Source organism: Zingiber officinale, chromosome 5A (assembly GCF_018446385.1).
Source record: "Zingiber officinale cultivar Zhangliang chromosome 5A, Zo_v1.1, whole genome shotgun sequence".
Classification (NCBI taxonomy): Eukaryota; Viridiplantae; Streptophyta; class Magnoliopsida; order Zingiberales; family Zingiberaceae; genus Zingiber; species Zingiber officinale.
The window spans coordinates 117054400-117073322 of record NC_055994.1 but is presented as its reverse complement, the minus strand read 5'-3'; the positions used below and the strand labels follow the sequence as shown (position 1 = coordinate 117073322).

At 32.5% G+C, this 18923-nt stretch overlaps 1 protein-coding gene across 1 annotated transcript; it reads right to left on the bottom strand.

The window, feature by feature from the left end:
• Positions 1 to 338: 338 nt before the first annotated feature.
• On the bottom strand, positions 339 to 1122 carry LOC121981461 (mediator of RNA polymerase II transcription subunit 12-like). Its single transcript, XM_042533991.1, has one exon. The coding sequence runs from the start codon at positions 1067 to 1069 to the stop codon at positions 644 to 646; it is 426 nt and encodes a 141-aa protein (XP_042389925.1). The 5' UTR covers positions 1070 to 1122; the 3' UTR covers positions 339 to 643.
• Positions 1123 to 18923: the final 17801 nt, after the last annotated feature.

Sequence of the window (18923 nt, the reverse complement as noted above, 5' to 3'; positions counted from 1 at the left end):
AAAACATATTGTTCTTGCCTGCTTCAAAAGATTTCGTTGCTTCAAAATAACAATGGGATACAAGCCTAGCTTCTAACAACCAAAGAATAGCTGAGCTACCTAGTTATGCATGCTTCTAACAATCAAGAAACTATTGTAGCAAAACTGCAGCTAGCAGCAAGGCAATCTAACTTTCACAAACATTTATAGCCTGGCATGAGTTGAGCTGTCGTGTCGAAACAGAACTTTTCCAAGGCTAACACAGGTCAGGAGCAAACAAAGACAAATCAAATATTATATTAGGACATTAGCACAATGACAAAAGATAGAAATGTACTAATCATGATTCACCCGCCAAATGATAATTCCCAAATCTTGTTTTCTAATGTTACAACGTCACAATGTCACATTACAAAACAGAATGGCAACGGAATGAATGATTCAAATGGATTGGGGTTCCATTCCGGAGGCGGGCATTTTACTTGAACACTTATGTACAAGTCAAGCTTAAGCAGCAAAATCAGGGTGGAAGCTAATCTATCTGGGTGGATGTTTTAAATGTAAAATGTTGTCCCCACAATCACTGTATCTAAACCACAAATCCTTAATTATACCACCACCCTATTTTTTCAGTCAAATCAAATGAAAAGTGGCCTATTCATGGTCAGCTCAGCTGAATATCCTCATCAAGGGCCCCGATATAAGTAAGGTCTGTTCTCTGTACCCTTACAGAACCTTTGAGCCAGCTGCAGGCCTTGAGATTGCTATGATCTCCACTAGCATTACCTGTGTAAGTATTGCTGCTACCAATCAAGACTGAAGCACAACTTGTGCCATCTTCAAGTAAGGTCCAGGGATCAATATCCATTTCCATTTCTTGCAAGGCTGAATTCTTGTTTCTGCTAGAGAAATTATTAGATATGCGAGCTAGAATGCCTCTTTGGTAAAGACCAGAATTTGGCGTGCTGGGACTAAGGGATGTGACTGCAGCTGGAGACAAAATTGGAAGATGGCAAGGAATCGACAAAGGAAGAGATGGTGCTAGTATTGGCATGGCTGATTGAATACGTCGTCGAATTGCTGCTGGCATCTCCAAACGATCTAGCTCATTCTACAACAGTCGGAGTATGTATTATCAGGAATGACAAAATAATACCCCAGAACCAGTAAGACAACTTTCCAATTGTAAATGAACATTTGTACATTTAAATAGAAACTGGCAAAACATTCTGATACAGCACCATACACTATACAAACAAAAGGGATTTTATTTCTATAGGAAGAACAACAGGCCTAGATAACTAAGAAATAATAGCCAATTAAACAAAAGAGTTGCAGTGGCTAGATGAAAACACAAACACGAGAATCCTAAACAGCAACTGAGGTTGTAGCAATTTTCTGCACGGCTATTAGTATGGTACATGAAGCAAAGACAACAAAACACATACACATTCATTCCCATTAACATAAACATGCCTATTCTAACTCTGATATAAAACAAAGATATTGGAAGATCATGGACTAGAAAATCACAAATCTAGAGCTGAAACAGAAACAACTCTTTATTTTCTGGCTTCATAATCGCAAACACTACCTAAGATATCATTACAAATTAGGAATATTAGATATCAAGATTTTTAATTTTCAATATCTACTAATTAAATCTCAAAGGAAATATCATATATTTTTTATATATATCAATTTTCAACTATGTGCTTCATTGCTGAATAGCAGATCCCTAGTCTTTTTCTATTATATCGCTTAATGGCTAAAAAGCCATGCCTCTATATAAAAAATAAATAACTAGAGGAAAATATTGTGTTCCTAACCAGATTAGAGAAGAGTATAACACACCTGCATGAAAGAATCACTGAGGATGTGATTGATTGAGGCAACATCCAGGTGAAGCAAGCAGAAAAGGAGAAAAGGTGTTAGTGGTAAAAAGTTGGAGACAGTGGAGGTCTAGGATGAAGGAAAAGCCAATCACAAAAGTCACCGAGTCCAGCAAGAATAGATGTAGGCGCATGGATGAAAACAGATTGTGATAACAGAATAATGGATCTTGAAAACTAGCAAGACATGCTATAAGCAGGATGAAGGCAGATACTATGAAGAAGGCGGCATGCTGAAATGAGACCCTGTGACATCATAGGATATTGCAAGCCTGTAAACCCGACTACCGACATTGTGGGTATAGCAATGGCAATGGATGTCCAACAAAGGGTTTCATTGTAGGAATGGGCAACCTGAGTGCTAGATGTGTCTCCAAGAAGATGCAGATGGGCAGGATTACAGGACCACAGGAAAAGAAATGAGGAAGTACATAGTCCCGAGGATTACTGAACCGCGTAGATAGGTTGGTAAAAGCAATACTTTTGTTCATGGACTATAAATGCTTTTGCAAGCATTGCCTAAGATATGAGGAAGTGGACAGTGAAGGATGCGACCTCAATAATGTTGTCATCACCATCCAACTGATTATCCAAGGCCCCACCTAGAAAAAATCTTCTTGTTGACATTATTCAATGAGTGCAGAATGATAGTGGAAAGGAAGAGACCTAAGTAATCAAGAGTGACCAAAAAATTGGCCATGACTTCAATGGAAGTAATTATGACGTCTCCATAACATTCCAGAAAACCACAATTCTTCCATACGTTCATGCAACGAAGCATTCATGATCCTCAGTTTTGATTCAAAAATGTTACAACTTAGTTTGGAGAAGTATAGTTGTACAACATGTACAAATATAAGACAAAATGTTATCACTCCACCAGTTGAATCTATCCAACAGGTACTAGTATAAGACACCATGATAAAGACTCGACGAGTTGAATCTATCCAATAGGTTAAAAACAAGAAAAGGGAAATTCATGGTCCACAACATAGCTTCTAAGAATGACTTATTCCAATCAGAATCAAGAATGTTAATTCTATATTTAATTAATTTCTGACTACATTATCTCAGCTATTGTGATAATGCTAGGTTGTTTCCCGAAAAAAACGTATTATAGGGTCTGACTGTAACGTCTCGGTAAGAACCACTACATCTTCCGAACTCGAGTATAGTATTAAATATGTAAGAGTTCACGTTATAGGATAACGTATTGGCAAGGACCACTACATCTCCATAAGAACTTGAGTGTAGTGTTAAATAGTCAAAAGTTCTCACACCATAAGTTGGATAAAATAAATATTACAACAACAACCAAGCCTTATCCCACTAGGTGGGTCAGCTTGGATAAGAACAAATATTATAGAAAAATTAAAAGTCTAAATTTTGAAACATAGAACATACAAACTCTCATTAATAAACCAATAGATATAATAGATACGATAATTAAAAAAAGAATTAATATTTTATGTGTACAAAAGATAAAATGGATAAGCGAGAAGGTAAAGATGACAAAAAAAAAAAACTCGGGCTTTAAGTTATGATATATAGGAAAAAGTAAAATAAAAAATGGAATGTGTATTGTTGTAGATAGTTGGAGTTAGAAAGGGGGATAGAATTATAACTATCAAGATACTAGTGGCAAAAGAATAAATGTAATTAAATGAAAATGTCAAATCAAGATTTCGAGACGACCTAGATAAACTTCTACTTAAATTACCTAAGTTAAGGTAAGAATAGAAACGCTTTGTGCTTGTTCTTCATGGAATAAGTTGTTGGTTGACCACATTATCAACACGACTAACTGATCGATTATTCTCGATCTTGATCAATTTTATGTAATCTCATCAAATTCAATGTAGAACATATGTTGTCTGGTCGAGTATGTGCCAAAGTAGAAAACTTCTACCTAAAACCAAAATATATTTCTCTCGAACTCTCATCTCGCGTCTTTAAGTTGATCGTGCTTCATATCTCGAGACTTCTCAAAACAAACTTAAAGGTTGGAAGCTTGTCGAGGAAGTTTGGAGATATGAAGCGGGATCAACTTAAGGACGTGAGATGAGAGTTCGAGAGAAATATATTTTGGTTTTAGATAGAAGTTTTCTACTTTGGCACAGACTCGACCAGACAGCATGTGTTCTACATTGAAGTTGACGAGATTACATAAAATTGAACAAAATCGAGAATAATCAATTAGTTAGTCGTGTTGATAATGTGGCCTGACAATTTATTTCTTGAAGAAAAGCACAAAGGGTCTCTATTCTTGTCTCAATGAAAGATAAAGCAGTCAACGAGTCATGTGACTTTGTTTGAATTCAACCAGAAATGATTGTTATCTACCAATCGATTAATAACATAGTATATATAATTGACTAATGACACAAACCTAATCGAGATCCGAGATGAAATGGTCCAACAGACCATGTCAAAGTTTGATCAAGAATGGTCGATTGGAATGCAGTTGAGTCAAATAAAGTAGGAACAATGATTAACGACAAAGATTGAGTCAAATGGATAGAGTAAGGATTGAGCAATAGCCGCTACGAGTAGAGTTCCAAGAATAGTGAACCAATCAACTGTTGAGACCAAATCAGTTAACTATGGTGCAAAGTTGTCAAAAGTGAGCAAAGCGCTCGCTTAAGCGCGAAGTGTACCGAGGCGCAAGCCTTGTGCTTCAGACACCGCGGAAGCGCAAGAGGTCTCTGAAGCACGCGCTTCAGAGCACTTTGTGCAAAAGCGTTCGCATTTGCACCTTAAACTTTCCTCCTTTTTTTTAGTTTAAAATCCTAAGTCCTCTTTAAATAATTGATTGGTCTGCCTCTCACCACTAGAATCGTCTGCCTCTCGATCTACTTTTTTGTTATTTTGTTTACTTTTTACATTTTTTCGACGTCCTAGTCTCCTAGATGCGTCAACACCTCCGGCGCCACATGATGCATCCCGCAACGCCTGCAATTACTGTAGCATACGGTTACTATAGCACCTATGATAATCAAAAACATAAAATTTAATTAATTCAATCAACTCTTAACTTAAATGAGATAGTTCGAATAGATTTTTATAAATCCTAATTAATTATTAAGATAAAATATATAAAAATATATTTAAAATTTAAAAAAAATTAATAAATTTTATTAATTCATATAAATCAGATTTATATTCTGATTTATTTTTTTACTATTTTGTATTTTTTTATTTATTAATTGATTAATATTGATTTCATTGGTCTTGAGTCTTAACCATTTCAAATACAACAATTTCATCAACTCGAAAGGATATTGCTTGGAATTATGCAACATGTTCGCATTCTAAAAATTCATTATCAATTATATTTTTTTTGGGTAAAATAACAAATGACGAAATTTTTTTACATGAGCTACATTTAGTTGGGGCAATAGAAATGTAAAAGCTTGTCTAACCCGAGCATGCTAAAGAAGAAATTAGAGAATTCATAAAAAAAAAAAAAGTAATTTGCAGAATCAAATGGTTGATATTCCTCATTCTGATGATATTGATGATTTGGATGAATATAAAAATGATCTTTAAAGTAAAGTGAAAGGAAAAGGTCAATATATGATCCCCTACGTTCAAAGGTTAAAAAGTGTAAACAAAATCTATTAATCTTTATTTTATGAAAGATGTCAATGAAATTGTCAAACAAAGACGTGCAAAAAACAAAGGACAATTTAATAAAAATAAAAGGTGATATTGCAGTTGAAAATTTTGCTAGATAGATGTAGGATACCAGAATTCCTTTCAACGTCGTTAAATATGATTCGAATCTTGTATTAAAGTTATTGGGCAATTTGGGGGATAAAACCTCTATATCATGAAGTGAGAATTAAGAATTTCTCCCACCCCTAGCCACTTGACGATCATTTATAAGTTAATCCTGTGATTTACCTCCCTTCACATAATCTAGAAACGAAGCTATGAGAGGCGCTTGGGGTGAACGTAATCACTTTTTACTACAAAAAGAGTTAAATATTTGAAAGAGTTGCCAAATACGAACGCACTTCTCAAATCCCACGAAAAAGTTAATGCTAAGTTTGGTGCACAATCATGATAGATGGGTAGACAGATGTAGGACTCATAAATATTTTGGTAAATGATCATAAAGGAAGTGTATTTGTTGAATCAGATGATGCTTCAAGCTATTCTCACACCGCTGATAAAATGTTTGAGTTACTTTCTACATTTGTGTATTACATTGGAGAAGAGATAATGCAAGCTGCAATGTCAAATAATATTTTAAATTTATGCTACTTTCAATTAAGAAAATTGGATCGTATTTTCAAATTTTTTTTTACTAAATTTACTTTTTTTCCGGTAGTCTTTTGGAAAATTGATTTCCACACTTGTACTGGACTCCCTTTGCAACTCATTGTTATGATTTGTTGCTTGAGAATATATTCAAAATTCCTCATCTCAAAAAATTGCATGAACGAACATTGATGTTGAATGGTTATATTTACAACAGACCACAAGTATTGAGCATGATAAGAGAGTTTACTAGATAGAGAGACATGGTAAGAACCGCAAAGACACATTTTGCAACCGCTTTTGACTTTAAAGCGGTTCCATGTACAAGCAAATTTGAGAAAGATGTTTACATCTGAAAAGTGGGCAACTAGTCGATTTTCTAAAGAGGCTGCAAGAAACCTTTGTAGCAAAACTGATATTGATGCCTTCTTTTTGGAAAAATATGATTTTTGCATTAAAATTCGCAACTCATTGGGAAAGTATTGCGGCTAGTAGACGGTGAAAAAAAGTCTCCTATGGATTATATTTATGAGTCAATAGATAGAACCAAAGAAGTTATCGCTATGTCATTTAACAATAATGAAAAGAAATATCGTAACCTTTTTGAAGTCATTAACAAAAGATGGAATGTTCAACTCCATCGACCTTTACACGCAGCCAGATATGTCTTAAATCTAGAGTGTTTTTACTCAAACCCTAATATAGAAAATATCCAAAAGTGGAGGCAAGTGCATATCTAGATTGGTAAGAGGTGAGAATTTATAAGATAAGATCACAAATCAATTGGAAAAATACAAGCAGGACTTTTTATTTTGCCAATGGCTATCAAACAAAGAACTTCAAAATCACCAAGTAAATTCACAAATAATATAATGAGCAATATCAATATTGGATGGTAATAAAATTAATATTATATGTTTTTGTGTTTAAAGATGATTGGTGATCTTCTTATGGCACATCAACACCCTGAATTAAAACATTTGTAATGAAGATTTTGAACCTCACATGCTCTTCTTCACGCTATGAAGGTTGTGAACGTAAATACGTAATTGAAGTGTTTTGTGAACATGTAAGTTGGAGTTTTTTTAATACATATTAAAATTTATATTATGAATTTAACTTTTTTATTTTTTTGTAGATACATTCTAAAAAAAAATATATGTTGTCTCAACAACGATTGAATGATTTGGTATTATATCAAGTATAATAGAGCTTTAAGGCGAAGATATGACATGCAAAATAAGATTGATCCTATTACTTTGTCAAAGATAGATGTCAGTAATGAATGGTTATTGGAAAAATTAAATGACACGAATAAAGAATGATAATAATTTTGTCTATGAAAGTGAAGATTTGCGTTGGAGTGATATAGCACATGCATCTGGGGTTGGTGAAAGTGCATATGGCTTTCGATCTCAAAATGTGTCTTCTTCAACATGAGCATCATCGTCTGCTTCAGTAAAAAGAAAGTATCATCAGCTCAAACTAGCATTGTAGATGAAGAAGAGATTAACTTTGATGATGAAACTGAAGAAGATACCAATGGATACAAATCAAACAATGGAATTGATGACGTAGATTTGGACAATGAAGATGATTATTATGATATTAGATATTTCATCTATCACATTTTCAAAGACTTTTGATTTATTTTTAGTTTTTTAAATAATCTACAACTTCATCGAGAAGCATATTTATTTATAGTCATTTGAATTTTCAAAGATTTTTAATAGATATAATAATCCTTTTGTTTATTACTCATTTTTTCTAAAGGGTGTGCTTCGCTTTGTGCTTTAAGCCCCAAGTGTTATGGTGATCATTCTCACCCTTTAAATATCAAGCAAAGGTACAAGCAGACAACCCAACTTCTCATGTACACTACATTAAAGTTATAGGTTATTTATTCTTCATTTTCTCTTGTATTATAAGGTTTCTCCACCTTTGGAGAGAGTTTTCCCTTTGGTGAATATGAGTGAGTTGCTTAATAAGTCGAAGTCGTAGAGTCGGGGTTTGGGGGCTAGTGAACCACAAAAAATCCTCTTGTTATCATTATTTTACCTTTCTGTTGCCTATATATTTAATCAACAAACATTGTGATTAAGACTTAGCATTTGCAAGAGCAATTTTGAAAAAAAAAAAAAAAAATTTATTTTAGGAATCGTCTATTCAACCACCCTTCTAGACATTACAAAATCTCAACACTCTATCAACTTTAATATCGTTTTCAAAAGACAATTAAAGAAAATCTGCCCTTGTATGGTCGTACATGGGGAACTAATCAAAACTTGTGTATTGCATCTAAGAATTAAAAGCTCTTCTAAGGATCTTATTGTTAAGGTTGGTTTCCCCTTAGAGGGGGTGGATAGGAACGGAAAATTATTAATTAAGATGAGTTAGAACACTAGAACACCATATTATTTGTCGCATTATCCGGCACTACTTGAACAACAGATTGATGGTCATTTTCATTGATGATTTTTTCCACAAACTTGAAGATGTAAGCCCTGGAGTGTGCCTCCATAGATTCTTCAATAAAACTACATAATAAAGTGTCAAGTTTGCAATTAATATATAAATTCATAATGCTTCTTCTCTTGTGATCTGTTTATGCATCGGTTAAATTAAACATCCATTTTTAATCCACTCTTCATATTTTTTAGAGATAATTTCGTCGTAACTTCTTACTTTAAAAGAGGCTCTTTTAGAAGATATTAATTTGGAGGTTTGTACCTAGGCTGAATTGGTCAACCACCTTTACAAATTGTTTAAAACTTTAATTGTCATTTGCATAAAAAGGAATCCCCCGCCTTATAAATCCATCTTGCAAGGTACTCATGCACATTATTTAAAAACTTTAACTTTAATATATCATTTATGTTTTGTTGTCTTGCCTTTATTGGAACAATTGCAGATGCCAATGATCCCCTACGTTCAAAGGTTAAAAAGTGTAAACAAAATCTATTAATCTTTATTTTATGAAAGATGTCAATGAAATTGTCAAACAAAGACGTGCAAAAAACAAAGGACAATTTAATAAAAATAAAAGGTGATATTGCAGTTGAAAATTTTGCTAGATAGATGTAGGATACCAGAATTCCTTTCAACGTCGTTAAATATGATTCGAATCTTGTATTAAAGTTATTGGGCAATTTGGGGGATAAAACCTCTATATCATGAAGTGAGAATTAAGAATTTCTCCCACCCCTAGCCACTTGACGATCATTTATAAGTTAATCCTGTGATTTACCTCCCTTCACATAATCTAGAAACGAAGCTATGAGAGGCGCTTGGGGTGAACGTAATCACTTTTTACTACAAAAAGAGTTAAATATTTGAAAGAGTTGCCAAATACGAACGCACTTCTCAAATCCCACGAAAAAGTTAATGCTAAGTTTGGTGCACAATCATGATAGATGGGTAGACAGATGTAGGACTCATAAATATTTTGGTAAATGATCATAAAGGAAGTGTATTTGTTGAATCAGATGATGCTTCAAGCTATTCTCACACCGCTGATAAAATGTTTGAGTTACTTTCTACATTTGTGTATTACATTGGAGAAGAGATAATGCAAGCTGCAATGTCAAATAATATTTTAAATTTATGCTACTTTCAATTAAGAAAATTGGATCGTATTTTCAAATTTTTTTTTACTAAATTTACTTTTTTTCCGGTAGTCTTTTGGAAAATTGATTTCCACACTTGTACTGGACTCCCTTTGCAACTCATTGTTATGATTTGTTGCTTGAGAATATATTCAAAATTCCTCATCTCAAAAAATTGCATGAACGAACATTGATGTTGAATGGTTATATTTACAACAGACCACAAGTATTGAGCATGATAAGAGAGTTTACTAGATAGAGAGACATGGTAAGAACCGCAAAGACACATTTTGCAACCGCTTTTGACTTTAAAGCGGTTCCATGTACAAGCAAATTTGAGAAAGATGTTTACATCTGAAAAGTGGGCAACTAGTCGATTTTCTAAAGAGGCTGCAAGAAACCTTTGTAGCAAAACTGATATTGATGCCTTCTTTTTGGAAAAATATGATTTTTGCATTAAAATTCGCAACTCATTGGGAAAGTATTGCGGCTAGTAGACGGTGAAAAAAAGTCTCCTATGGATTATATTTATGAGTCAATAGATAGAACCAAAGAAGTTATCGCTATGTCATTTAACAATAATGAAAAGAAATATCGTAACCTTTTTGAAGTCATTAACAAAAGATGGAATGTTCAACTCCATCGACCTTTACACGCAGCCAGATATGTCTTAAATCTAGAGTGTTTTTACTCAAACCCTAATATAGAAAATATCCAAAAGTGGAGGCAAGTGCATATCTAGATTGGTAAGAGGTGAGAATTTATAAGATAAGATCACAAATCAATTGGAAAAATACAAGCAGGACTTTTTATTTTGCCAATGGCTATCAAACAAAGAACTTCAAAATCACCAAGTAAATTCACAAATAATATAATGAGCAATATCAATATTGGATGGTAATAAAATTAATATTATATGTTTTTGTGTTTAAAGATGATTGGTGATCTTCTTATGGCACATCAACACCCTGAATTAAAACATTTGTAATGAAGATTTTGAACCTCACATGCTCTTCTTCACGCTATGAAGGTTGTGAACGTAAATACGTAATTGAAGTGTTTTGTGAACATGTAAGTTGGAGTTTTTTTAATACATATTAAAATTTATATTATGAATTTAACTTTTTTATTTTTTTGTAGATACATTCTAAAAAAAAATATATGTTGTCTCAACAACGATTGAATGATTTGGTATTATATCAAGTATAATAGAGCTTTAAGGCGAAGATATGACATGCAAAATAAGATTGATCCTATTACTTTGTCAAAGATAGATGTCAGTAATGAATGGTTATTGGAAAAATTAAATGACACGAATAAAGAATGATAATAATTTTGTCTATGAAAGTGAAGATTTGCGTTGGAGTGATATAGCACATGCATCTGGGGTTGGTGAAAGTGCATATGGCTTTCGATCTCAAAATGTGTCTTCTTCAACATGAGCATCATCGTCTGCTTCAGTAAAAAGAAAGTATCATCAGCTCAAACTAGCATTGTAGATGAAGAAGAGATTAACTTTGATGATGAAACTGAAGAAGATACCAATGGATACAAATCAAACAATGGAATTGATGACGTAGATTTGGACAATGAAGATGATTATTATGATATTAGATATTTCATCTATCACATTTTCAAAGACTTTTGATTTATTTTTAGTTTTTTAAATAATCTACAACTTCATCGAGAAGCATATTTATTTATAGTCATTTGAATTTTCAAAGATTTTTAATAGATATAATAATCCTTTTGTTTATTACTCATTTTTTCTAAAGGGTGTGCTTCGCTTTGTGCTTTAAGCCCCAAGTGTTATGGTGATCATTCTCACCCTTTAAATATCAAGCAAAGGTACAAGCAGACAACCCAACTTCTCATGTACACTACATTAAAGTTATAGGTTATTTATTCTTCATTTTCTCTTGTATTATAAGGTTTCTCCACCTTTGGAGAGAGTTTTCCCTTTGGTGAATATGAGTGAGTTGCTTAATAAGTCGAAGTCGTAGAGTCGGGGTTTGGGGGCTAGTGAACCACAAAAAATCCTCTTGTTATCATTATTTTACCTTTCTGTTGCCTATATATTTAATCAACAAACATTGTGATTAAGACTTAGCATTTGCAAGAGCAATTTTGAAAAAAAAAAAAAAAAATTTATTTTAGGAATCGTCTATTCAACCACCCTTCTAGACATTACAAAATCTCAACACTCTATCAACTTTAATATCGTTTTCAAAAGACAATTAAAGAAAATCTGCCCTTGTATGGTCGTACATGGGGAACTAATCAAAACTTGTGTATTGCATCTAAGAATTAAAAGCTCTTCTAAGGATCTTATTGTTAAGGTTGGTTTCCCCTTAGAGGGGGTGGATAGGAACGGAAAATTATTAATTAAGATGAGTTAGAACACTAGAACACCATATTATTTGTCGCATTATCCGGCACTACTTGAACAACAGATTGATGGTCATTTTCATTGATGATTTTTTCCACAAACTTGAAGATGTAAGCCCTGGAGTGTGCCTCCATAGATTCTTCAATAAAACTACATAATAAAGTGTCAAGTTTGCAATTAATATATAAATTCATAATGCTTCTTCTCTTGTGATCTGTTTATGCATCGGTTAAATTAAACATCCATTTTTAATCCACTCTTCATATTTTTTAGAGATAATTTCGTCGTAACTTCTTACTTTAAAAGAGGCTCTTTTAGAAGATATTAATTTGGAGGTTTGTACCTAGGCTGAATTGGTCAACCACCTTTACAAATTGTTTAAAACTTTAATTGTCATTTGCATAAAAAGGAATCCCCCGCCTTATAAATCCATCTTGCAAGGTACTCATGCACATTATTTAAAAACTTTAACTTTAATATATCATTTATGTTTTGTTGTCTTGCCTTTATTGGAACAATTGCAGATGCCAATGATCCCCTACGTTCAAAGGTTAAAAAGTGTAAACAAAATCTATTAATCTTTATTTTATGAAAGATGTCAATGAAATTGTCAAACAAAGACGTGCAAAAAACAAAGGACAATTTAATAAAAATAAAAGGTGATATTGCAGTTGAAAATTTTGCTAGATAGATGTAGGATACCAGAATTCCTTTCAACGTCGTTAAATATGATTCGAATCTTGTATTAAAGTTATTGGGCAATTTGGGGGATAAAACCTCTATATCATGAAGTGAGAATTAAGAATTTCTCCCACCCCTAGCCACTTGACGATCATTTATAAGTTAATCCTGTGATTTACCTCCCTTCACATAATCTAGAAACGAAGCTATGAGAGGCGCTTGGGGTGAACGTAATCACTTTTTACTACAAAAAGAGTTAAATATTTGAAAGAGTTGCCAAATACGAACGCACTTCTCAAATCCCACGAAAAAGTTAATGCTAAGTTTGGTGCACAATCATGATAGATGGGTAGACAGATGTAGGACTCATAAATATTTTGGTAAATGATCATAAAGGAAGTGTATTTGTTGAATCAGATGATGCTTCAAGCTATTCTCACACCGCTGATAAAATGTTTGAGTTACTTTCTACATTTGTGTATTACATTGGAGAAGAGATAATGCAAGCTGCAATGTCAAATAATATTTTAAATTTATGCTACTTTCAATTAAGAAAATTGGATCGTATTTTCAAATTTTTTTTTACTAAATTTACTTTTTTCCGGTAGTCTTTTGGAAAATTGATTTCCACACTTGTACTGGACTCCCTTTGCAACTCATTGTTATGATTTGTTGCTTGAGAATATATTCAAAATTCCTCATCTCAAAAAATTGCATGAACGAACATTGATGTTGAATGGTTATATTTACAACAGACCACAAGTATTGAGCATGATAAGAGAGTTTACTAGATAGAGAGACATGGTAAGAACCGCAAAGACACATTTTGCAACCGCTTTTGACTTTAAAGCGGTTCCATGTACAAGCAAATTTGAGAAAGATGTTTACATCTGAAAAGTGGGCAACTAGTCGATTTTCTAAAGAGGCTGCAAGAAACCTTTGTAGCAAAACTGATATTGATGCCTTCTTTTTGGAAAAATATGATTTTTGCATTAAAATTCGCAACTCATTGGGAAAGTATTGCGGCTAGTAGACGGTGAAAAAAAGTCTCCTATGGATTATATTTATGAGTCAATAGATAGAACCAAAGAAGTTATCGCTATGTCATTTAACAATAATGAAAAGAAATATCGTAACCTTTTTGAAGTCATTAACAAAAGATGGAATGTTCAACTCCATCGACCTTTACACGCAGCCAGATATGTCTTAAATCTAGAGTGTTTTTACTCAAACCCTAATATAGAAAATATCCAAAAGTGGAGGCAAGTGCATATCTAGATTGGTAAGAGGTGAGAATTTATAAGATAAGATCACAAATCAATTGGAAAAATACAAGCAGGACTTTTTATTTTGCCAATGGCTATCAAACAAAGAACTTCAAAATCACCAAGTAAATTCACAAATAATATAATGAGCAATATCAATATTGGATGGTAATAAAATTAATATTATATGTTTTTGTGTTTAAAGATGATTGGTGATCTTCTTATGGCACATCAACACCCTGAATTAAAACATTTGTAATGAAGATTTTGAACCTCACATGCTCTTCTTCACGCTATGAAGGTTGTGAACGTAAATACGTAATTGAAGTGTTTTGTGAACATGTAAGTTGGAGTTTTTTTAATACATATTAAAATTTATATTATGAATTTAACTTTTTTATTTTTTTGTAGATACATTCTAAAAAAAAATATATGTTGTCTCAACAACGATTGAATGATTTGGTATTATATCAAGTATAATAGAGCTTTAAGGCGAAGATATGACATGCAAAATAAGATTGATCCTATTACTTTGTCAAAGATAGATGTCAGTAATGAATGGTTATTGGAAAAATTAAATGACACGAATAAAGAATGATAATAATTTTGTCTATGAAAGTGAAGATTTGCGTTGGAGTGATATAGCACATGCATCTGGGGTTGGTGAAAGTGCATATGGCTTTCGATCTCAAAATGTGTCTTCTTCAACATGAGCATCATCGTCTGCTTCAGTAAAAAGAAAGTATCATCAGCTCAAACTAGCATTGTAGATGAAGAAGAGATTAACTTTGATGATGAAACTGAAGAAGATACCAATGGATACAAATCAAACAATGGAATTGATGACGTAGATTTGGACAATGAAGATGATTATTATGATATTAGATATTTCATCTATCACATTTTCAAAGACTTTTGATTTATTTTTAGTTTTTTAAATAATCTACAACTTCATCGAGAAGCATATTTATTTATAGTCATTTGAATTTTCAAAGATTTTTAATAGATATAATAATCCTTTTGTTTATTACTCATTTTTTCTAAAGGGTGTGCTTCGCTTTGTGCTTTAAGCCCCAAGTGTTATGGTGATCATTCTCACCCTTTAAATATCAAGCAAAGGTACAAGCAGACAACCCAACTTCTCATGTACACTACATTAAAGTTATAGGTTATTTATTCTTCATTTTCTCTTGTATTATAAGGTTTCTCCACCTTTGGAGAGAGTTTTCCCTTTGGTGAATATGAGTGAGTTGCTTAATAAGTCGAAGTCGTAGAGTCGGGGTTTGGGGGCTAGTGAACCACAAAAAATCCTCTTGTTATCATTATTTTACCTTTCTGTTGCCTATATATTTAATCAACAAACATTGTGATTAAGACTTAGCATTTGCAAGAGCAATTTTGAAAAAAAAAAAAAAAAAATTTATTTTAGGAATCGTCTATTCAACCACCCTTCTAGACATTACAAAATCTCAACACTCTATCAACTTTAATATCGTTTTCAAAAGACAATTAAAGAAAATCTGCCCTTGTATGGTCGTACATGGGGAACTAATCAAAACTTGTGTATTGCATCTAAGAATTAAAAGCTCTTCTAAGGATCTTATTGTTAAGGTTGGTTTCCCCTTAGAGGGGGTGGATAGGAACGGAAAATTATTAATTAAGATGAGTTAGAACACTAGAACACCATATTATTTGTCGCATTATCCGGCACTACTTGAACAACAGATTGATGGTCATTTTCATTGATGATTTTTTCCACAAACTTGAAGATGTAAGCCCTGGAGTGTGCCTCCATAGATTCTTCAATAAAACTACATAATAAAGTGTCAAGTTTGCAATTAATATATAAATTCATAATGCTTCTTCTCTTGTGATCTGTTTATGCATCGGTTAAATTAAACATCCATTTTTAATCCACTCTTCATATTTTTTAGAGATAATTTCGTCGTAACTTCTTACTTTAAAAGAGGCTCTTTTAGAAGATATTAATTTGGAGGTTTGTACCTAGGCTGAATTGGTCAACCACCTTTACAAATTGTTTAAAACTTTAATTGTCATTTGCATAAAAAGGAATCCCCCGCCTTATAAATCCATCTTGCAAGGTACTCATGCACATTATTTAAAAACTTTAACTTTAATATATCATTTATGTTTTGTTGTCTTGCCTTTATTGGAACAATTGCAGATGCCAATGATCCCCTACGTTCAAAGGTTAAAAAGTGTAAACAAAATCTATTAATCTTTATTTTATGAAAGATGTCAATGAAATTGTCAAACAAAGACGTGCAAAAAACAAAGGACAATTTAATAAAAATAAAAGGTGATATTGCAGTTGAAAATTTTGCTAGATAGATGTAGGATACCAGAATTCCTTTCAACGTCGTTAAATATGATTCGAATCTTGTATTAAAGTTATTGGGCAATTTGGGGGATAAAACCTCTATATCATGAAGTGAGAATTAAGAATTTCTCCCACCCCTAGCCACTTGACGATCATTTATAAGTTAATCCTGTGATTTACCTCCCTTCACATAATCTAGAAACGAAGCTATGAGAGGCGCTTGGGGTGAACGTAATCACTTTTTACTACAAAAAGAGTTAAATATTTGAAAGAGTTTCCAAATACGAACGCACTTCTCAAATCCCACGAAAAAGTTAATGCTAAGTTTGGTGCACAATCATGATAGATGGGTAGACAGATGTAGGACTCATAAATATTTTGGTAAATGATCATAAAGGAAGTGTATTTGTTGAATCAGATGATGCTTCAAGCTATTCTCACACCGCTGATAAAATGTTTGAGTTACTTTCTACATTTGTGTATTACATTGGAGAAGAGATAATGCAAGCTGCAATGTCAAATAATATTTTAAATTTATGCTACTTTCAATTAAGAAAATTGGATCGTATTTTCAAATTTTTTTTTACTAAATTTACTTTTTTTCCGGTAGTCTTTTGGAAAATTGATTTCCACACTTGTACTGGACTCCCTTTGCAACTCATTGTTATGATTTGTTGCTTGAGAATATATTCAAAATTCCTCATCTCAAAAAATTGCATGAACGAACATTGATGTTGAATGGTTATATTTACAACAGACCACAAGTATTGAGCATGATAAGAGAGTTTACTAGATAGAGAGACATGGTAAGAACCGCAAAGACACATTTTGCAACCGCTTTTGACTTTAAAGCGGTTCCATGTACAAGCAAATTTGAGAAAGATGTTTACATCTGAAAAGTGGGCAACTAGTCGATTTTCTAAAGAGGCTGCAAGAAACCTTTGTAGCAAAACTGATATTGATGCCTTCTTTTTGGAAAAATATGATTTTTGCATTAAAATTCGCAACTCATTGGGAAAGTATTGCGGCTAGTAGACGGTGAAAAAAAGTCTCCTATGGATTATATTTATGAGTCAATAGATAGAACCAAAGAAGTTATCGCTATGTCATTTAACAATAATGAAAAGAAATATCGTAACCTTTTTGAAGTCATTAACAAAAGATGGAATGTTCAACTCCATCGACCTTTACACGCAGCCAGATATGTCTTAAATCTAGAGTGTTTTTACTCAAACCCTAATATAGAAAATATCCAAAAGTGGAGGCAAGTGCATATCTAGATTGGTAAGAGGTGAGAATTTATAAGATAAGATCACAAATCAATTGGAAAAATACAAGCAGGACTTTTTATTTTGCCAATGGCTATCAAACAAAGAACTTCAAAATCACCAAGTAAATTCACAAATAATATAATGAGCAATATCAATATTGGATGGTAATAAAATTAATATTATATGTTTTTGTGTTTAAAGATGATTGGTGATCTTCTTATGGCACATCAACACCCTGAATTAAAACATTTGTAATGAAGATTTTGAACCTCACATGCTCTTCTTCACGCTATGAAGGTTGTGAACGTAAATACGTAATTGAAGTGTTTTGTGAACATGTAAGTTGGAGTTTTTTTAATACATATTAAAATTTATATTATGAATTTAACTTTTTTATTTTTTTGTAGATACATTCTAAAAAAAAATATATGTTGTCTCAACAACGATTGAATGATTTGGTATTATATCAAGTATAATAGAGCTTTAAGGCGAAGATATGACATGCAAAATAAGATTGATCCTATTACTTTGTCAAAGATAGATGTCAGTAATGAATGGTTATTGGAAAAATTAAATGACACGAATAAAGAATGATAATAATTTTGTCTATGAAAGTGAAGATTTGCGTTGGAGTGATATAGCACATGCATCTGGGGTTGGTGAAAGTGCATATGGCTTTCGATCTCAAAATGTGTCTTCTTCAACATGAGCATCATCGTCTGCTTCAGTAAAAAGAAAGTATCATCAGCTCAAACTAGCATTGTAGATGAAGAAGAGATTAACTTTGATGATGAAACTGAAGAAGATACCAATGGATACAAATCAAACAATGGAATTGATGACGTAGATTTGGACAATGAAGATGATTATTATGATATTAGATATTTCATCTATCACATTTTCAAAGACTTTTGATTTATTTTTAGTTTTTTAAATAATCTACAACTTCATCGAGAAGCATATTTATTTATAGTCATTTGAATTTTCAAAGATTTTTAATAGATATAATAATCCTTTTGTTTATTACTCATTTTTTCTAAAGGGTGTGCTTCGCTTTGTGCTTTAAGCCCCAAGTGTTATGGTGATCATTCTCACCCTTTAAATATCAAGCAAAGGTACAAGCAGACAACCCAACTTCTCATGTACACTACATTAAAGTTATAGGTTATTTATTCTTCATTTTCTCTTGTATTATAAGGTTTCTCCACCTTTGGAGAGAGTTTTCCCTTTGGTG